This window comes from Neovison vison, chromosome 12 (assembly GCF_020171115.1).
Source record: "Neovison vison isolate M4711 chromosome 12, ASM_NN_V1, whole genome shotgun sequence".
Lineage (NCBI taxonomy): Eukaryota > Metazoa > Chordata > Mammalia > Carnivora > Mustelidae > Neogale > Neogale vison.
The window spans coordinates 104511812-104534534 of record NC_058102.1 but is presented as its reverse complement, the minus strand read 5'-3'; the positions used below and the strand labels follow the sequence as shown (position 1 = coordinate 104534534).

General features: G+C 40.4%; 1 protein-coding gene across 4 annotated transcripts in view; it reads right to left on the bottom strand.

Moving 5' to 3' along the window:
- Positions 1-22314, bottom strand: part of PARP11 (poly(ADP-ribose) polymerase family member 11) — a 45176-nt gene extending 22862 nt beyond the window's left edge. For 2 of the 4 annotated variants that reach the window (XM_044229273.1, XM_044229271.1), the window contains exon 1: positions 22115-22314. Coding sequence is in view for 1 of the 4 variants with exons in the window: in XM_044229271.1 (XP_044085206.1) it covers positions 22115-22132 (18 nt within the window). In the remaining 3 variants the exon portion in view is untranslated. Of the gene's footprint in view, positions 1-18761; positions 19114-22114 lie in introns of those variants that run through there. The other 2 variants (XM_044229275.1, XM_044229274.1) reach the window with 2 other exon arrangements.
- Between the last annotated feature and the right edge of the window lie 409 nt (positions 22315-22723).

Sequence of the window (22723 nt, the reverse complement as noted above, 5' to 3'; positions counted from 1 at the left end):
CACAGAAGAAGACAGAGACCTAGACAAAATGCCAAGATGGAGGAATTCATCTCAAAAGAAAGAACATGGCCAGTCCTGGTCAGTGATCTAATTAAAACAGATATAAGTGGGGCGCCTGGGTGGCTCAGTGGGTTAAGCCGCTGCCTTCGGCTCAGGTCATGATTTCAGGGTCCTGGGATCGAGTCCCGCATCGGGCTCTCTGCTCAGCGGGGAGCCTGCTTCCTTCTCTCTCTCTCTCTGCCTGTCTCTCTGCCTACTTGTGATCTCTCTCTGTCAAATAAATAAATAAAATCTTTAAAAAAAAAAAACAGATATAAGTAACATGCCTGATCCAAAATTTAAAACAACAATCATAAGGATACTAGCTAGCCTTGAGAAAAGCACAGAAGACACCAGGGAGTCCCTTACTGCAGAAATAAAAGACCTAAAAACTAGTTAGGCCAAAATTAAAAAATAAATAAATAAAAATGCTACAAATGAGATGAGAAACTGACTGGATGTAATGACCACAAGGATGGAAGAAGCAGAGGAATGAATAAGTGATATAGAAGATAAAATTATGGAAAATAATGAAGCTGAAAAGAAGAGGGAAAGATAAATATTGGATCGTAAATGTAGACTTAGGGAACTCAATAATTCTATAAAGCATAGTAACATTTGTATCACAGGACTCATAAAAGAAGAGAGAGAAAAGGGGGCAGAAGTTTTATTTGAGCAAATTATAGCCAAAAACTTCCCTAATCTGGGGAAGAAAATGGACATATAAATCCAGGAGGCACAGAGAATTCCCATCAAAATCAACAAAAACAGGCCAACACCAACGCATACCGTAATACTTGCAAAATATAGAAATAAGGAAAAAAAACCTAAAACCATCAAGAGAAAAGAAATCTCTAACTTGCAAGGGTAAACAAATGAAGTTAGCTACAGACCTCTCTACACTTGGCAGGACATAAAAGAGTGGCATGACATATTCAACGTTCTCAGTGGGAAAAATATGCAGCTAAGAATACTCTATCCAGCAAGGCTGTCATTCAGAAAAGAAGGAGAGATAGAGTTTCTCAGACAAACATAAATTAAAGGAATCTGTGACCACTAAACCAGCCCTGCAAGAAATATTAAAGGGCACTTTTTGAGGTAGGGGGGAGGGTGGGGACCAAAAGCAACAGACTAGAAAGAAACAGAGAACATCACCAGAAACAACAACTTTGCAGGTAACACAATGGTACTAAATTAAAATCTTAAAAAAAAAAAAAAAATTAAATTCCTAACTTTCAATAATCACTCTGAAAGTAAATGGACTGCTCCAATAAAAAAACATAGGGTGGGGACGCCTGGGTGGCTCAGTGGGTTAAGCCTCTGCCTTCAGCTCAGGTCATGATCTTGGGGTCCTGGGATCGAGCCCTGCATCGGGCTCTCTGCTCAGCAGGGAGCCTGCTTCCTCCTCTCTCTCTCTCTGCCTGCTTCTCTGCCTATTTGTGATTTCTTTCTGTCAAATAAATAAATAAAATCTCAAAAAAAAAAAAAAAAGACATAGGGTGGGGCACCTGGGTAGCTCCGTCATTAAGTATCTGCCTTCGGCTCAAGTCAAGATTCCAGGGTTCTGGGATTGAGCCCCACATGGGGCTCCCAGCTCAGCAGGAGGCCTGTTTCTCCGTCTCCCACTCCCTCTGCTTGTGTTCCCTCTCTCACCATCTCTCTCTCTGTGTCAAATAAATTTTAAAAAAATTTTAAATATTTATTTATTCATTTATTTGACAGATAGAGGTCACAAGTAGGCAAAGAGGCAGGCAGAGAGAGACGGGGGATGCAGGTTCCCTGCTAAGCAGAGAGGGGCTTGATCCCAGGACCCTGGGATCATGACCTGAGCTAAAGGCAGAGGCTTTAACCCCAATATAATCTTAAAAAAATCTTAAGATCTTAAAAAAATATAAAAAATTTTAAAATCTTAAAAAAAAAAAGACACAGGGCTTGGAATGGATAAAAAAACAAGACCAATCTATATGCTGCCTACAAGAGACTCATTTTAGACCTAAAGACACCTGTAGATTGAAAGTGAGGGGATGGAGAACCATTTATCATGCTAATGCACATCAAAAGAAAGCCAGAGTAGCCATTCTTATATAAGACAAACTAGATTTTAAAGCAAAGACTGTAACAAGAGATGAAGAAGGGCACTGTATCATAACAAAAGGGTTCATCCAACAAGAAAATCTAACAATTATAAACATTTATGTCCCCAACTTGGGAACCACCCCCCAATACATAAAACAATAACAAACATAAAGGAACTCATTAGTAATAATACAATAATAACAGGGGACTTTAACACCCCACTTACAGCAGTGGACAGATCATCTAAGCAGAAAATCAATAAGGAAACAATGGCTTTGAATGACACACTGCACCAGATGGACTTCATTCCATCCTAAAGCAGCAGCATATACATTCTTTTCAAGTGCACATGGGATATTCTCCAGAACAGATCACATACGGGTCACAAATCAGGTCTTAACAAGTACAAAAAGATTGAGATCAGGGGCACCTGGGTGGCTCAGTGGGTTAAGCCTCTGCCTTCACCTCAGGTCATGATCTCAGGGTCCTGGGATTGAGCCCCGCACGGGCTTTCTGCTCAGCAGGGAGCCTGCTTCCCCCCGCTCTCTCTGCCTGCCTCTCTGCCTACTTGTGATCTCTTTCTCTCTGTCACATAAATACAATCCCCCCCCCAAAAAGACTGAGATCATACCATGATTATTTTCTGACCACAATGCTATAAAACTTGAAATCAACCGCAAGAAAAAATTTGGAAAGACCACAAATACATGGAAATACATGCTACATGGAACAACATGCTACTAAAGAATGAGTGGGTCAACCAGGAAATTAAAGAAGTAATTTAAAAATACCTGGAAACAATTGAAAATGAGAACGCAACAGTCCAAAACCTTTGGGATGTGGCAAAAGTGGTCATAAGGGTAAAGTACATAGGAATACAGGCCTTTCTCAAGAAGCAGGAAAAGTCTCAAATACACAACATAACCTTACATTCAAAGGAGCTAGAAAAGGAACAGCATATAAAGCTTAAAGCCAGAAGAAGGGAAATAATAAAGATTAGAGCAGAAATAAACAATATAGAAACAAACAAAAAAACAGCTGTATAGATCAATGAGACGAGGAACTTGTTCTTTGAAAGAATCAATGAAATTGATATACTCCTAGCCAGACTTATCAAAAGGAAAAGAGAAAGGACCCAAGTAAATAAAATCATGAATGAGAAGAGAGATCACAACCAACACCACAGAAATGTAAATGATAATAAGAGAATATTATGAAAAAAACACACTTGGCAATCTGGAAGAAATGGATAAATTCCTAGAAATTTACAAACTACCAAAACTGAAACAGAAAGAAATAGAAAATTTGAACAGACCAATAACTAGCAAAGATATTGAATCACTAATCAAAAAGTTCCCAAGAAAGAAAAGTCTAGGGCCAGATGGCTCTCAGGGGAATTCTACCAAACACTTGAGTTAATACCTATTCTTCTCAAACTGTTCCAAAAAACAGAAATGGAAGGGAAACTTCCAAACTCAGTCTATGAAGCCAGCATTACCTTGATTCCAAAACCAGATGAAGACATAGGATTTTGGAATGGAACTAAAAAAAGAGAATTACAGGCCAGTGTCCTGGATGACCATGGATATAAATTTCTCAATACAATACTAGCAAATCAAATCCAACAGTATATTAAAAGAATTATTCACCATAATCAAGTAGGATTTATTCCTGGGCCACAAGTATGGTTCAATATCCACAAATAAGTCAATGTGATACACCACATTAATAAAATAAACGTTAGGAACATTATGATCCTTTCAATAGATGCAGATAAAGCATCTGACAAAGTACAGCATCCGTTCCCAATAAAAACCCTCAACAAAGCAAGGATAGAGGGAACATACTTCGATACCATAAAGGCCATACATGAAGGACCCACAGCTAATATCATCAATGGGAAAAAACTCAGAACTTTTTCTCTATGGTCAGAAATAAGACAGGGATGTTCACTCTCAACACTGTTAGCTTAACATGGTACTAGAAGTCCTAGCCTCAGCAATCAGACAACAAAAAGAAATAAAAGGCATCCAAATCAGCAAGGAAGAAGTCAAATTTTCACTATTCACAGATGACATAATACTCTATGTAGAAAACCCAAAAGACCCCAACAAAAAGTTGCTAGAACTAATGCACAAATTTGGTAAAGTTTCAGGACACAAAATCAATGTATAGAAATCTGTTATATTTTTATACATCAATAATGAAGCAGCAGAAAAAGGAATCAAGGAATTAATCCCATTTACTGAACCAAATACCATAAGATACCTAGGAATAAATCAAACCAAAGGGATGAAAGATCTGTACTGTGAAAACTATAGAATGCTTATAAAAGGCATTGAAGATAACACAAAGAAATGGAAGAACATTCCATACTCACGGACGGGAAGAACAAATACACTGCTAAAATATTTATACTACTCAAAGCAATCTACACATTTAATGCAATCCGTATCAAAATACCACCAGTAGTTTTCACAGAGCCAGAACAAACAACTTGCATGGAACCACAAAGACTCCGAATAGCCATAGCTATCTTGAGAAAGAAAAAGCAAAGCTGGAGGCATTACAATTCTGGACTTCAAGTTATATTACAAAACTGTAGTCATCAAAGATAGTATGGTACTGGCACAAAAACATAGATCAATGGAACAGAATAGAAAACCCAGAAATAGACCTTCAGCTCTATGGTCAACTAATCTTTGACAAAGCAAGAAAGAATATCTAACAGAAAAAAATACAAAGTCTCTTCAACAAATGATTTTGGAAAACTTGACAGCCACATGCAGAAGAATGAAAGTGGACCACTTTCTTACACCTTATACACAAATAAATTCAACTAGACATGTTCTTAGAGGCAAGGGAAACAAAAGAAAAAATGAACCATTGGGACTTCATCAAGGTAAACATCTTCTGCACAGCAAAAGAAACAATCAACAAAACTAAAAGGCAACCTATGGAATGGGAAAAGATAATACCTGATAAAGGGTTAGTATCCAAAATCTATAAAGAAGTTATCAAACTCAACACCCCAAAAAACAAATAATCGAGTTAAGAAATGGCAGAAGACAGGAATAGACATTTTTCCAAAGACAGTCAGATGGCTAACAGATAACATGAAAAGATGCTCAACATCAATCATCATCAGGGAAATACAAATCAAAACCATGAATGTCAGAATGGCTAAAATTAACAACACAGGAAACACAGACATTGATGAGGATGTGAAGAAAGGGGAAACCTCTCACACTGTTGGTGGGAATGCAAACAGGTACAGCCATTCTGAAGAACAGTATGGAGGTTCCTTAAAAAATTAAAAATAACACACACACACACACACACACACATATGATATGCACAATGTAATATTATTCAGCCATAAAAAGAATGAAATCTTGTCATCTGCAATGATGAGGATGGAGGTAGAGTGAACTATGCTAAGCAAAATATTTCAGTCAGAGAAAGACAAATACCATGTAATTTCACTCAGATGTGGAATTTAAGAAACAAAACAGATGAACACAGGCGAAAAAAGAGAGAGAGGGGCAAATCACAGAACAGACTCTTAACTATAGAAAACAAACTGAGGGTTGCTGGAGGGGAGGTGGATAGGGAGATGGACTAAATGGATGATGGGTATTAAGGAGGGCACTTGTTGCGATGAGCACTGGGCATTATATGTAAGTGATGAATCACTAAATTTTACTCCTGAAATTAATATTACACTAGATGTTAACTAACTATAATTCAAATAAAAACTTGAAATAAAACAAAACAAAAAACATAATCATAGAGTTAGCAGTACAAAGAAGATTAAAGAAACACCCAAGGATTCTTGAGTGTCACTTCTTCATTAAGCTGCCCAACCCCCATGGCCTCATTTTCATATACAGACAGTTGCACCTTCTCTCCTGTTGCCAAAGTTTACTTTGGTTGTTTTGCTTCATATATACTATGGCTCTTTCCAAAGACTTAGTTCGTAAGACTAAGTCTTATGGTTTTCTATACTAAGCTTCCCCTCCAAAGGAAGGGTAATTCTGTATAATAAGGCTCAAAGAGTAAGTCAAGTTTAAATTAGTAACTTTAAAATGCAATGGATCTAGATTAGAACACATTCATAGGCAATAAAAGGAATGTGTGCAAGTTGTCTATCATAGAATAGATAATTAATACATGGTAGCTGAATTAATGTAGCCACCATGCCAATTTTCAGTTTTTAATTGGCAGAACTGATACTTCCTGCACACCAGGTTATGAAGAAAAAAGGTAGGATAAAGTGAAAAAGCATTTTTTAAATTTTCAAGTGCAGTGGGTATGCTGGTGGAATCCATCTATAATGTTGCCTATTCCAAAGACAGTATTTATGGGGCCTGGGAACGGTCAACCTGGATCATCAAATAGAAAGCCTATGTGGAAAATGAGTTTAAAGTCAAAATCCCAGGGTATACAAGAAAAATAATGTCATCTTCCATAATGGTTAAAAGCTTTCTCATAAGTTTATTGTAGTTAACAAAATACGTTAGCATAAACTAATATCTTGAGAAAAATCACATTTGGTAATGAAAACTTCCTTTTCTCTATAGAAAGAAGATCTAAAGCCTGCTATTAAAATATTAAAAACAGGGAGGAACTTTTGGAATGACAGAGTAAGGAGCTCAATGGACCTTCTCCCCACCAAACCACATTCTAATTGGTGAAAACATTATTTTTAAAAAACATTATCAAAATCATCATCAATCATCATTAAATATATATATATATATATATATATAGTCTCTAGAAATTGTCCTAAGGGCATACAGCAAATGGACAAACATTTAATCAAGAAAATCTACTAAATCTCAGAACAGGCAAGAGTCTGTGGCATTTGACTAAGATATAGTCCATTACCCCCATTCCACCAAAGTTATGTTACAGAAGATCTATCTCAATCATGTGTAGACAGGGGCTCCCTTTCCCTCCACCTCCTAGTCCTGGGCTAGTTTCATCCTTGAAGGGGCAGGTTGCTAGTGTTTGTCATCTTGTTCAGCCTAGAGGTATAGGTCTATTCTGAGCAGGCAACAGGGGAGACTGACCTCTTGGCTCCTCCACCCAGTCCCAGTTCATTTGGTACAAATTCTACTCCAGGCCCAGTAGGTTAAGAATTCTGAGTCCTGATTACTATCAACCTAGTTTGCTCATAAGATAGAAGTTCCATGCCAACAGGAGGAATTCAAGAAGACCAGGGATGCCAATAACCCTTCTATCCAAAATCCAGGTATCACTTTGGGAAAAGTCAGCTCCCACCCCCAAACTCAGGTGTAGCAGTACAAGAATTCTACTGAGGGAAAAGGCTTACCATAAGGACAAAGAGCTCCACATCTCTGTCTGAAGGGACTGACTTTATTTGGAATAGAAAGTAGAGAACCTCATACCTAAGAACACTATTGGGGAAAAAAAAAAATGGAAATCTCAAGGAAAAACAACTAAGAAGCCCAAAGCCCTAATATAAGCCAAATGGTACAGAATACAGAAATTTAATACAGAGAACCAGGAATAACCAAGAAAAGCCCTCCTGGAATTACAATGAACCATGAAAGTCAGGAAGGCTGTGTACAAGCACCAGGTTGTATCCACAAAGGAATGATCAGAGCAGGTCATGGGACAGACTTAGCAACATTTCCTAAACTGCACATGGATGGATCATCACAGGATGGTAGCCTCACTGGCAAAAAGGGTTGAAACAATCTCTGAACCCATTGGGTAACTGTCCTTTCTCCACTAAACCTTACTTTCATTTAAAAAAAAAAATCAGTTGCCTATATGTTTGTGGGTCTATTCCTGGTCCCTGTTCTGTTCTGATAATCATTTTCTCCATCTTGCTGCCAATCCTACACTGTTTTGATGACTGTGTTTCACACTGAATCTTTAAATCAGGTAGTGTTAGTGCTCCAAATTTGTTCTTTTTCAAAACTGCTTGGCTATTTGATCCTTTCAGTTTTAAATGGGATGGCATGGTGATCTAGATCATTGCCATCTCAACAATACTGAGTATTCCAACCCATGAATGAGGTATATCTCCTGACTTATTTAGGTCTTAACATTTTTCAGTAATGTTTTATAGTTTTCAATGTATAGATCTTGCACGTCATTTATGTAAGATTCATGCCCAAGTAGTCCATATTTTTTTATAATACTGTAAATAGAACTGCATTTAAATTTTAATTTCTGATTGAATGTTGCTTGTATTTAGAGATACATTATTTTTTGTACACGTATCCTGTATTTGGCAACCTTACTAAACTCTCTTGTATGTTCTAGATTTTTGGACACTCCAGATTTCCTAAGTAGGCATTTTATATATAGATAAATATAGACTCACTTATAGCATATAGATGCCTGTTATTCTTTTCCATGCCTTCTTTTTCTTGCCTTATTGCACTGATTACCATCTCAAGTATAATGTCAAATAAAGAATGGGCATCAAAATAATCCTAAAATTTGTATGGAATCAGAAGAGACCCGAATCGCTAAGGAAATGTTGAAAAACAAAAATAAAGCTGGGGGCATCACGTTACCTGATTTCAAGCTTTATTACAAAGCTGTGATCACCAAGACAGCATGGTACTGGCATAAAAACAGACACATAGACCAGTGGAACAGAGTAGAGAGCCCAGATATGGACCCTCAACTCTAAGGTCAATTAATCTTCGACAAAACAGGAAAAAATATACAGTGGAAAAAAGACAGTCTCTTCAATAAATGGTGCTGGGAAAACTGGACAGCTATATGTAGAAGAATGAAACTCGGCCATTCTCTTATACCGTACATAAAGATAAACTCAAAATGGATAAAAGACCTCAATGTGAGACAGGAATCCATCAGAATCCTAGAGGAGATCATAGGCAGTAATCTCTTCGATATCAGCCACAGCAACTTCTTTCAAGATACGTCTCCAAAGGCAAAGGAAACAAAAGCGAAAATGAACTTTTGGGACTTCATCAAAATCAAAAGCTTCTGCACAGCAAAGGAAACAGTAAAAAAAAAAAACAAAGAGGCAACCCACGGAATGGGAGAAGATATTTGCAAATGACAGTACAGACAAAAGGTTGATATCCAGGATCTATAATGAACTCCTCAAACTCAACACACATGAAACAGGCAAACATATCAAAAAATGGGCAGAAGGTATGAACAGACACTTCTCCAATCAAGACATACAAATGGCTATCAGACACATGAAAAAATGTTCATCATCACCAGCCATTAGGGAGATTCAAATTAAAACCACATTGAGATATCACCTTACACCAGTTAGAATGGCCGAAATTGGCAAGACAGGAAACAACATGTGTTGGAGAGGATGTGCAGAAAGGGGAACCCTCTTCCACTGTTGGTGGAAATGCAAGTTGGTGCAGCCTCTTTGGAGAACAGTGTGGAGATTCCTCAAGAAATTAAAAATAGAACTTCCCTATGACCCTGCAATTGCACTCCTGGATATTTACCCCAAAGATACAGATGTCGTGAAAAGAAGGGCCATCTGTACCCCAATGTTTATAGCAGCAATGGCCACAGTCGCCAAACTATGGAAAGAGCCAAGATGCCCTTCAACGGATGAATGGATAAGGAAGAAGTGGTCCATATACACTATGGAGTATTATGCCTCCAACAGAAAGGATGAATACCCAACTTTTGTACCAACATGGACGGGACTGGAAGAGATTATGCTGAGTGAAATAAGTCAAGCAGAGAGAGTCAATTATCATATGGTTTCACTTATTTCACTTATATCATGGAGGACAAGGAGTGTTAGAGAGGAGAAGGGAGTCGGGGTAAATTGGAAGGGGAGGTGAATCACGAGAGACTATGGACTCTGAAAAACAATCTGAGGGGTTTGAAGTGGCGGGGGTGTGGGAGGTTGGGGTACCAGGTGGTGGGTATTATAGAGGGCATGGATTGCATGGAGCACTGGGTGTGGTGAAAAAATAATGAATACTGTTTTTCTGAAAATAAATAAATTGAAAAAAAAAATAAAATAAAAAAAGAATGGGCATCATTTGTTCCTGATCTTAGTGAGAAAGTATTCACTCTTTCATTCTCAAGTTTGATATTAGATATAGGTATTTTGTAGATGCCCCTTCTGTCAGGGGTCCACACAACCTCAGGCTCATAGGAGAAAGACTCACAGGACTCAGAAATTGTTCTACTCACGGTTACAGTTTATTATAGTAAAAATATACACAATGAAATAAGCAAAGGGGGAAAAAGCGCATAGAGTGACATCCAGAGGAAACCATGTATAAGCTTCCAAGCATTCCCTCCCAATGGAGTCACACAGGAAACAATACTCCTAGCAACCATATGTGACCACTTCAAAATGTTGCCAAGCAGGGATGCTCACCTGAGCCTAGGTGTCCAGGGTTTTCACTAGGAGTTAGTCATTTAAGTATATGACAGTCACCCTACATGACTGACCTCAGCTGCTGACATTCCAGACCTCCAGAGAGAAAGCAGGTGTTAACCATAAATCACACTGCTAGTGTAAATTATCTGGGGAAACTGGTATAGCATAGCTCAAGATCTCAGGCATGCAGATACATTCATTAGACAAACTATTCTAAGAGCTTGGTTCTCTGGAGCTAGGGAAAGGACAGTTATTGAAAAGGGCCTTTTTTGAGAAGGTACATGATTTGAGTACCCTAGGTCTACTGAGTTTGCTATTTTCTGCATACCCTTTATCAGGCTGAGCAAGTTTCCTTCTATTCGTAGTTTGCTGAGAGTTTTTATCAGGGATACTGAATTTTGTCAAATGCTTTCCTGCATACATTGAAATGATCATAGGGTTTTTCATTTTAGTTTGTTTATATGGTGAATTACATTGATTGCTCTTCAAATATTAAACCAACCTTGCATTTTTAGGATAAACATCATCTGGTAATTATGAATTAACCTTCTTATATGTTAGACTCAATTTGCTAAAATTTTGCTTAAAATGTATGTATCTATGTGCCCCAGTGGTTCAGTGGGTTAAGCTTCTGCCTTCAGATCAGGTCATGATCTCAGGGCCCTGCATTGGGCTCTCTGTTCAGTGGGGAGCATGCTTCCTCCTCTCTCCCTGCCTGCCTCTCTGCCTACTTGTGATCTCTGTCAAATAAATGAATAAAATCTTTTAAAAAATGTGTATATCTATGTTCATTAGGAAAGAAATACTGGTCTATTGTTTCTTGTAATGTCTTTTGACTGGTTTTGGTATCAGGGTAATGATGGCTTCATAGTATGATTTGTGAAGTAAAAACTCTTCAATTTTCTGAAAGCTTGTGTAGAACTAGTATTGTTTCTTCCTTAAATATTTGATAGAATTTACAGGGAAATCATCTACACCTGGAGTCTTCTTTGTGGGTAACCCTTTTCCATATATGAAAACTCTTCAATAGAGTTGGGATTATTCATGTCATTTCTTCTTGAGGGAATTTTGGTAGTCTGCATCTTAGAATATACCCATTTCATCTAAGTGGTGGTACTGACTGACATTAAATTGTTTATAACATTCTCTTATCACCCTTTAATATCTGTAGTGATATTACTTCTCTCATTGTCAATATTGATTATTTGTATTTTTTTTTCTACTGAGTTGTCTGGTTAGAGGTTTATGGATGTTAAAAAAAACAGGAAATAAAGGAAAAGAAAAACAGTTTCTGCTTTCATCAGTTTCTTGGTTTTCATTTCAGTGATTTCCACTTTAAATTTTATTTCCTTGCCCCTGCTTGAATTTAATTTGCTCCTCTTTTTCTAGTTTCTTAAGGAGGAAGCTATAATCACTAATTTGTGACATTTCATTTCTAACATAGGGATCAAAGTAGCCCTAAATTTCCCTCTGAGTACTGTTATAGCTGCATACCCCAAATTTGATACATTGTCTTCACATTTTCTATCTCTTCGACTAATGGGTTAAAGTGGTACTTGCTTACCGAATGCTTGCAGTTTTTACAGGTCTTTCTTTTACTGAATTCTAATTTAATTCCATTTTGATCAGATAACATACTGTACGTGACTTGAATTCTTTTAAATGTACTAAGACTTGTTTTACAGTCTAGAATATGGTCTATCATGTAAAATGTCCCCCATGTAGTTGGGGGAAAAAAGTGTATTCACCTGTTGTTAAGTGTAATGTTCTATAAATGTGAATTAGGTCAAGTTGGTTGATAATATTGTTTGAGTCCTCTGTATCCTTGCTCATGTGTACCTACTTATTCTAACAATTATTTAGAAAGGAGTATTAAAATCTCCAACCATAATGGGATTTGTCTATTTCCCCTTACAGTTCCATTAGTTTTGCTTCATGTATTTTGAAGCTCTATTATAAATATGTATATAAATGTTTATGATTAACCGAACTCTTTATCATAGGAAATGACATTCTTTATCCCTGATAATATCATTATTTCTGAAATCTAATATACCACTCAAGCTTTCTCTTCTGGTGTCAGTGCCATAGCTCCCCTTCCATTTAGTTTTATCCTATTTGTGTCTTTATATTCAAAGTGTGTTTCTTATAGACAACTTAGAATCAGGTCTTACTTTTTACTCTAATCTGGCAATCTGTGTTCCAACTGACATGTCTGCAGCATTTACTTTGGTATGATTATTGATATGGTTAGGTTTAAATTTATCATCTCTTATTTGTTTTGTTCCATCTGTTCTTTGCTACCCTTTTCAATCTTCTTTTAGATCAAATACGTTTAGGATTTCATTTTATCTCTGTTAGTGGATTAACTATAACTCTGTCTATATACACAATTTTCCTTGCCTTACTTCCCATTCACTCTAAAACCCACCCTAATTTACTTTTCCTAGCTTCTGACCCAATATCTTCCAACACCATCACAAACAAGCAAACAAACAAGAAACAGCACTTGCTAGGACTTCCAATGAGCTTCCATGTTGCTAAATCCTATGCTCTTTTATCAGTCCTCATCTTACTTGACTGCTCAGTAACATTCCACAGTTTACCCTTTGTCCTATATTACTCTTTTCTTGATTTCCATGAAATGATACTCCCTAGATTGTCTTGGATTTTTGGCCACAAGTTCTTGATCTCCTTTGTACCGTAATGTCTATGCAGACTGTAACTTTTCAGTTCTGTGGGCTCCTTCCTGGCCCCTTTTCTTGTCTTTTTCAGATTCTTCAAAACATGGTCCTCAAGAATTATGATGTAGAGTTCACAGGCATTTTCGAGGGGAAATTAATGAAATTTGTTCAGATCTATCTTGTAAAGTTGAAATGTAAGAGAAATAATGATTTTTATGAAAACTTTAATTTCTTTAAAGTTACCAGCTCACTATGTCATTATGTTCAGTCTGTGTTGATCAGTTCATATCAGCTAGTGTTCAGCAAATATGGCAGTGTAAAACCAAGAAAACTTTCACATCATTTTCAAACAAAGCCTCAAATCAATTCACTTTGTTGATTATTAACTAAAGAGGCACTCCTCAGCTAAAACAGGTAAAGATCTTGATATCTCTGAGAAACTGTCAGTCCAAATTTAATGCCCAACTTAATTGTGGGGGAAAAAAAAACAAGCTATTGACAAAATTTCTTTATTAAATGACTCAATTGGAAGTCACATACTATCGATGGCATGTTATGAGAAAATTACCACATGAGTGTTTCAGCATTTACTTTGTTTTAAAAGTTAACAAACTACTTGTGGAGAAACATAGATCAGTTTTTATAGCATATATATTCTGTAAGGAGGCAGAAGTCCTCAACAAATTTTTGTTCTGCATATAAGTGAAAACTCACACCACAAGGGAAGCCAGTTTTCATTTAGATGATGATGCTTCTGTGAGCTGTGACATGGGCTGGAAAGGGGGCAACCCACTCAAAACTGACAGACCACAAGCTACACAAACAGCAAGAAAAGGTGTTGCTGCATCACCAAAAGGTGTTTTAAACACCTGGAACAATTACAAGTAAACAGTATCTCTCCTGATTGTAACTGAGTATTGAAGAAAATAATGAAAATTAAGTATCAGCAAATCTCAACAACTCAGTATGTGCTCTCAAATGTGTGGAAAGAAATGGCAGTGTTTGCAAAATCACCCGTCGTCTACTTGAGTGTCAAGGAAAGAAAGTGCTGACAAGTTTCCAAAAGGACAGATCGGATAAAAATATTTCTTTATGATGCTGATAACACTAATAGCCATTCTTCATTTCCAGAGGCCTGCTTAAGTATATAGCTAAAATATACTCAGGATCTGAAATAACCTAAATCTACTATTTCAAGGCCAAAACTCCCAATTTTTAATGAGGAGGAGAATGAAATAACCAGATTTTCCAGTCACGAAACTATGCTACAAACGGTTCGATTGCTAGGGTGTGATTCCTTCCCAGAATCTGATGGCTTTCTTCACTCATCAGACAGTGAGACTTATTTTATTATTGTCGATATATAAAGAACCCATCCAAATGTTACAACAAAACATGAACAGATACTTTCCAGAGACTGAAGTAATCAAAGAATGACTAAGAATACATTTGCTCCTATCTTCCAAATGTTCAGGCTGGTTGAAACATTTGCTCCTACAGTTACTTAATCTTTTAAGTGTGTCAATTTGGCAACTGATTGAACACTAGGAATAGTCTTCAGGGAGAAATCTTCTCATACTTTCTCAATATGTGTTTGATCTTGGCATTCTAAAACATCTGACAGAGCCAGCAAACACCAGTTGCAAATCTTGACAATCTATAATTAAAGCATGGAATTTCCTAATTTAGTAGAAATACAGGGGAAAAAAAAATCAGGGATGCCTGGGTGGTTCAGTGGGTTAAGCATCTGCCTTCAGCTCAGGTCATGATCCCAGGGTCTTGGGACTGAGCCCCACATCAGGCTCCTTGCTTAGGGGGGAGCTTGCTTCTCCCTCTTCTTCTGCCTGCCGCTCCCCCTGCTTATGCATGTACACGCTTGTTCTCGTCTCTCTGTGTGTTAAATAAATAAATATGTAACCTTTAAAAAAAAAATTAGTCTCTGGATCCAACTACAGCTCAAGCTATCTGTCAACAAGTTAAATACATACTTTGTATGAGGCTGCAAAAATATCTTTTTCAATAATGAAAACATTAATTTTTTAAATACTATTCTCTTGTTTAAGATTGGTGATCTGCATGGGTGCTGAAAAGTTTGAGAAACACCATCCTAGGGGTGTCATTTACTTCATGATTTTAAAAGCCATCCTCACAGACTAAGGCCAAAACTGCCACTTCTAGCCCAGTCTCCAGACCCACATACCCAATTGCTTCATTGACTTTATTGCTTGAATGCTTCATAGGCACATTAAACCTATAGCAGGCCCAAAGCCAAATCATGATCTCGGCCATATCTGCCCCTTTCCCAATCTCCCCATCTCAGTGAAAATATTTCATTCCTCCCAGTAGCCCATGCTAGAAACCTAGCACCCTTCATCCAAAGTGCTGCCTGAATTCATCCACCTCGGAGTCTCTCTCCCTGCCAACACTGATTTAGTCCAGATCACCTTCACCTTCACCAGGGACCACACTGCAGCTCCTTAAGTGGTCTTACAACAGCCTTTCCGATGGCCCTCTGTTTTAGTTTTCCATCGCTGCCAACCTTAGAGGCTTAAAACACCACAAATGTATTATCTTACCCCTCTGTTGGAATCTGACATGGAACTCACTAGGCTAAAATCACCACGGCCTTGATTCCCTTCTGGATGCTGTAAGGGGGAGTGTTTTGTTGGCCTTTCCAGGTTTTAAAAGCTACCAACATTTCTTGCCTTGTGGCCCTCTCACTTAATCTCCAAAGCCAGCACTGCTGACTATTCTTCCATAACAACATCTTTCTCTGACTCACTTCTTTTGTCCCCTTCTTCCGCTTTTAAAAATACTTGTGATTACACTGGACCCACCTAGAAAATCCAAAGTAATCAATCTCCCAATCACAACATCAGCTGATTGTGATCTTAATCCTCCTTTGCTATGTAACCTAACATAGTCAGTTTCTGGGGCTTACAATGTGGGTATCTTTGGGAGGCCATTATTCCACACTTCCTAATACATAACTCATTTTCTGTGCAGCAGCCAGAATGGTCTTTTTTAAAAAACACAGATATGTTCCTTCCCCTTCCTATATAAAATCTTCCAATGGCTTCCCACACTTCTGAGGATGAAGTTCAAAATCCTAAACATGTGTGACAGAGCCATGCTCAGCTAGTTCCTGCCTACCTCCTGGCCTCCTCTCCTGGTTCCCTGGGTTCCAGCCACACGTGGCTTCTCTCTGCCTCAAACACCAAGCTCCTTTCTGCCTCAGGGTCTCTGCTCATGCTGTTTCTGCTGTCTAAATAGCCCTCCTCAATTCCCGTCCAACCTTTATCTGGCTAACTCTTGCTCAATTCTTCAGATCGCTGTAAAAGTGGCTTGAATTCAGAGAGCGGACACACCTGATATCCCCGTCTAATATTAACTCCCCCTATTATACATTGTCATTGTTCTCTTTTTCTTTCAGAGGTTTTGCTGCAAGTGCAGTAAAATATTATTTGTGTAATTACTGGCTTAATGTCTGCCCCCCTGCACTAGAGTGCAGCCCCTAAGGGCTGGGAGCTGGTCTGTTTCATTCACCACTGTAAATGCTGAGGCTTAGAACTGACCCGCTTATGGTAAGTGCTCAATAAACAGACTGGTGCTATAGGGATCTCAAAAGCAAATCCACTCTTAGAAGGTGAGTTGTATAAGCCACAGACCTCAATACTCTGCATATTTTAGACTAGGTGGGTCATACTCAGCATTTCACTCACTCCAACCTTCAAACCTGTTATGAAAGTCTGCCTCTGGCCTGTATCACAACCTCTGAAACTCCAGAAACCATTAGACTCGTTGCCTTGGCCTTGGGCTGCATCTACCCTGCCCATCCCGGGGACGCCACATCATTTCCCTAATGCTACTTGTACACTGCACCACTAGAAAAAAAGTCCTAAAAACATGGGAGCTGGTGTCACAAAAAGTCTTAGTTTTCTGCCGCTCAAGCATCCTTCTTTTCCTCTGACTCCCTGTGTCTTTCCCCACAGGCCCTTTCCTACCACTTAAGTCCTCATATCCTAAGTCAGACTGGAGAGAGTATGTGCTCTGGAGCCCGAAAGTTCTAGATTTAAAACCCGGTTCTCTCCTTATTCGGAAAGGTCACCAAACTTTTACTTAGCATCCTCCTTGAAAAAGGGAGGATAATAATTTGTTAATTCCTACCTTACACAGGTATCGGATAACCTCAGTGTGGGCATGCTTTGTTGAGCGCCGCCTCAGCCACCAAACAGTGGCACAGCACACTACTCACAAGCTGAACTCAATCCACTACTGGGACGATTAGAAAAAACGTCAAGACACAGGTATCAGGATGTGAACCCATGACTATATGTGGATCTAAGAACACAGATTCATAGACACTGTGCCTGCTGTAGAACTTTCATTTCCAGGAACAAATTCTACCTCCACTCTCCCCCAAGCCTGCGGGATGCTGCCTGACTCAGAAGAGATATTACACAGATCTCAGTTACCACCACCAAAAAGCCCTCCATCCTCATTCTCTGAAAATGCCCATACTGACATTTGAGATTCATCAGATATGCCCCTTTTCCATTTCACTCCTTCATCCAAACTGTACTTGCCATTCTCTTTCACCTTTGGGGTCTGTGGTCATTTTGCTCCTTTGCCCTTCCCTAAGGACCGTTTCTATAACTCCGACACCTAGCTCAAATGTAACTTAGGTTAGAAAACCTTCTTAGTCCCCCAAGATCCTCTGGTATCGCTTCCACTCCCCCAACTATGCTGCAAGGCCCCTGAGGGGCAGGCTCTGACTTGATCCATATTTGTAATGCCCCTCCCTAGTGTCTAGAATGTTTCGTATGTGATAGATACTTAGTAAATACTTGTTGAGTGGGAAAAATGAATCAGTGACTGGTTTCTCTGGTAGTGCAGTTTTGACATGCCAACTATGAACTGTCAGAGAGACAACCAGTAGAGGTGTCCATCAGTGGGCTCAGGAATAGGGTCAGGACTGGAAAGATACATATGGCAGGCATATTCACTACAGTAATACCTGAAGCCTTGGAGCTCACCAAAAAAAAAAAAAAGTCTGAGAAAAAACAAAGGTTAACAGTAGAATATTTCAGGGATAGAAATTAGTGCAATTAAGATTATGATTCAAAGATAAATCATAAAAAGAAGAAATCCAAAGCAGTACAGTCCCGGGGAGGGGGGGCGGGGAAGGTCCTGAGGAACACTTCGAGTGCATTCATGTTGCAGAAAGAAGAGGCTGGAGGCATGAAAGTCACTACCGATGTGTTGATTCAAAAGTTCTCGTTGACCTCCTACCAAGTAAAGGTGTTAGGGGCAGAGGTGGGGCTGGACATAGAGGTATGAATAAGAATGACAAAAAGTGTAAGACTATTCCTTCAAGAAGCTTGACAGAAAAAGGAGAGGTAAGAATCATAGTGCCAAGTGAGTCTGGAAGCAGCTGTGAATATAAAAATCACAAAGACAAAGATGGCTCAGCAGGCAAAGCACTGCAGCAATACACACACATTATCACCGCTGTCACCCAGCAACAGCAGGCAGTAAAACGGGACACAGGCACTCATGTAATTACGCTGCATACTCACCTGCGTGATCTGGAGAAAATCGTTCTCCCCTCCCTCAGCTAACTCCTCAGATTCTTTTAATAATATGAGTTCGCATGTGGCAAGGAAGTATGGAAGAGTTCATCACGGGAAGTAAGGTCTGAACACTGTAATGCATGGGCTTGTAATCTTACAGATGTTCGTCATTTTTTCAGTTTCCTTCATCAGTGCGAGAAAAGGAAACTGAAACTCCCTCATACGTAATAGTTATTATTTACTCCAATCGCAGCAAAGAAGAATAAGATGATGACACAAGAGGGCAGAGAGAGGCAGGATAAAGGCACGGTACATACAGTCAAAGCAGTTATCACTGTTTTGATGACTTTCACACCCCTTTGATTCCTTTCTCCAGACTTTGCCACTTTTCTAAGCTGGGGGACATTAGTCAAGGGCTACCTCCCCCAGGTGGATGGCAAACTGCCAAGAGCTCATATCAGGACTGAGTGTGCCTGCTGCTTCTGTCAATCAGATCTGCCTTGGCAGGGACATTATGCTTTATTTACCTCAAGCTGCCTGGTCAGTGAAAAGCTTGAGTAGATGTCACTGACCTCATGACTGTGTGGAAAGATAAAATAAAATTCTGTACTGAGACAAAGTTTATAACTCCTTGGTTATCCGGTTTTAGGTTTTTCCCCCAAGGAAATGTTCCAGAAGCTCAGTGCTCATTTTCCACACTCAAACCATGTCATGGAGAGGTAATTCTGAGAATTACCATGGCCAGCATCAGTGTAACATTTTCTCAAAGCCACTTGTGAGAAGAATACAGTATCATACAGAAGGTATATTTGCAAGAGGAGGTCTATCTGCAGCTCATGGGTAGTACATTAAGGCCATAGACGCTATCAAAATATACAGGGAGAAATAGGCAGAAGTCCTCAATTAACTCAGCTCACAGTGGTCTTGCTTCACAAAGGAGAATTTATTAGTATCTCATTCAATGGTAAGAAATGGCAAATAGTAATTTCAGTTGATGGGTAATGCAAAAGTCATCTGCATTTATCTTTAGGATATGTTGTAGTTTTGTTTTGTTTTTCATTCCCAGTATGTTTGGCTTACAGTAACATTAAAATTAATTCTCATTCCATGAGCACAGCTGGACAAACTGTCCAGATGCCGCTTCTATTAATATAAACTAACAGATTACTAGAAACACACACAGAATGTTGACTGTATTTTTAAAAACTAAACTGCCCTTTTTGACGGAATTAATATGCTCATAGGAAGGAAACCAGTATCAGTAAGAAAACACAGTCACATTAAGACATAGCAGGGTGGGGGCGCCTGGGTGGCTCAGTGGGTTAAAGCCTCTGCCTTCTGCTCAGGTCATGAACCCAGGGTCCTGGGATCAAGCCCGGAATCGGGCTCTCTGCTCTGCCGGGAGCCTGCTTCCCCCTCTCTCTCTCTGCCTGTCTCTCTGCCTACTTGTGATCTTTATCTGTCAAATAAATAAATAAAATCTTTAAAAAAAAAAAAAAAGACATAGTAGGGTGGCACAATAGGGTCGAAAGAAGAATGTGGGATTCTATGTGGAAGGTTCGTCTATTAACAAAGGTCAGTGTGCTCTAGTGAAATCCAGCAAAATCATTAGGGTGATGTCAGAAGAAACAGCATTCCTCACAGAGAAATGATATAATGCTATTTAACAAACCAAATTTATAAGACATTCAGTAATGTCTTTATAATTCTACCAACATACAAATGATCCAACAGCGACTGCTAATGTCCATGTGAAGGAGGAGGGATAATGAACAGCAGGAGAAAAGGACTCCCTCTAGCACTAATCCAGTCACTTTTGCTAACTCAACGAATATTTACTGAGTGCCTACAAAGTGCCAAAATAAGGTATCAAAATAAACAAAATGGACAAAAATCTCTGCCCACAGGGAGCTTACAATATAGTGAAGAATCTGAAACATGCGACTTCGAGCAAGACCTACTTAGGCGAGGAAAAAATTTGTTCTGGAGAAACCGAGACGCAAGGGAGTGTTCATAAAAACTCAAGACAGGCGGGCCAGATGCGCGCGCGCTCGCACACACACGGACATGTACAAGGACAGAAAATGAAGCCTGTTGGTGACAGACAGCCAAAGGAAATACCAAAGCAGAGAGCCCATTTCCATTAATTCCACACTACTTCTGCTAAAATTAAAAAAATTTAAAAAAAAAGGACCAGCGATGACTTTCCTGCGAGGCGGCCTGATACTATGGCAGGGTTCCATGGATGAACCAAAAAGAAAAAAGATCTTAGAGGAGGACAGTTACAGGAAGGACCAGGATGCGACCACAGTGTGCAAGCAACGAGCGCGGACCCAGAGACCAGTTCCCGCTGGGTAGAAACTCAAAAACATGTAACAGAATGAACTGATCAACACTCCAACTCATCTGGAAACAGAGTCCAGAAATGGGAAACAAACAAACAAGTATCGATTAGAGCCAAAGCGTACTGCGAGCACGAAAACCGGGAGGCAAGCGCATCTGAGCAGTGATCTCGGCACACGGCAGCTTCCCACACTCGGCCCGACCGTTTGGCCGAACCGGGACTCGGCCGCCTCCCCAGGCCGCTCCCGAGCTGCACCCCGGCCATGTTACTAGGCGATGTCAACCCTAACAAGAGATGAATGGAATGCTCTGGGCAAACGGATTCCACGCTGGCGAGAGCGGCACCCGAAGGAACGCAGAAAAAACAAAGCGGACGAGAATACAGGCAGACGCCCCGCCAACCCGGGGGTCAAACGAGGAGCAGGGAGACAAGACTTGCAGTTGGAAAGTTCCAGGTCCTCCGGGCCGTCCACTGGGGAGAAAAAAAAATCTAAGAACTTCACCCTCTACAGGCTTAGAACCTACACTCGGTTCCCCCCACCCCCAAGTTTGAAACGGCCGCCCCCCGTGAAGGGAAAAGCAGCAGGGATGGCTCCTCTTAGGCCCCCTCGAGACACGGCGGGCGAACCCCTCGCTTTAGGTGGCTGGGACTGGGCAGGTACCCCTGGGGCACCGGCAGAGGAACCGGTCTCCAGCCCCGGAACTCCGATGAGGAAGCAAAACACAGAGTTTTAAAAAGACGGTGAACGCGGGCGGGAGGCCGAGGCGGAGAAACCACAGCACGTCAAGTCAGTAACTGTAACACAGAGCGAGAAGGCGTTGGACAACCCCCCGAGCCATCTCCGCCGCTCAAAAGCCAGAGACGACAGAAGCCGCAAGGGCCAGGATCTTCGGGGCCCCGGAACTCAACACCCAGCCCGAAGCGGGTGAGGGGGAGCAGTTCCCGGGAACCCCCTCCCGCCCCTCTCTCCTCAACCCCGCCCATTGGGTCCGCCCCGTCCCGCCCGGCTACTCACCGGATTCGCTTCCCACATAACGGTGGCGAAATCGAGCGGAGAGAGCCTGGGGGAAGGGGCTAGCCGCGGGGTCAGGGTGTTGGGTTTTTTCCGAGGGTCCCCGGGAGCGAAGGGATGGAGAGGCAACCTTTATGTAGGCCTTCCTTCTACCCCGCCCTGTCACAAGCCAGCGTCTTCGGACCACCGACCCTCCCGACTTCCGCCCGAAGCTAGCCAACCAGCGCTGGCCCCGCCCCGCCCCCCGGAAGCTCGTTCCGCCCCAGCCACTCCCTTCCGGGCTGGGGGGAGGGGGCGGGTCCTAATGGGCGGGGCTTGTGGGTATCTTGATGGTAAGGGAGTTTAAAGGGCTTCTTCTCCGCTCTACCCCTCCGGTGCTCTGTCCCCACCGCAACGTCCCTGGCAACTGATCCTCAAGCCGCGGCTGGTTGAGTTTCGTCCGGTGTTTATTAATCACTGTATAGTGAGTGTAGCGGCCAAGAGTCGGGCCAGGGAATTAATTCCAGCGGGGCCAATGGCTTTTGGGACAAACTTGACTATTTTTCAATTTCCTCATCTTCAGAAAGGAGGGAATAATGGCATCCACCTAACGGTGTGGTGAGATCATTTAAA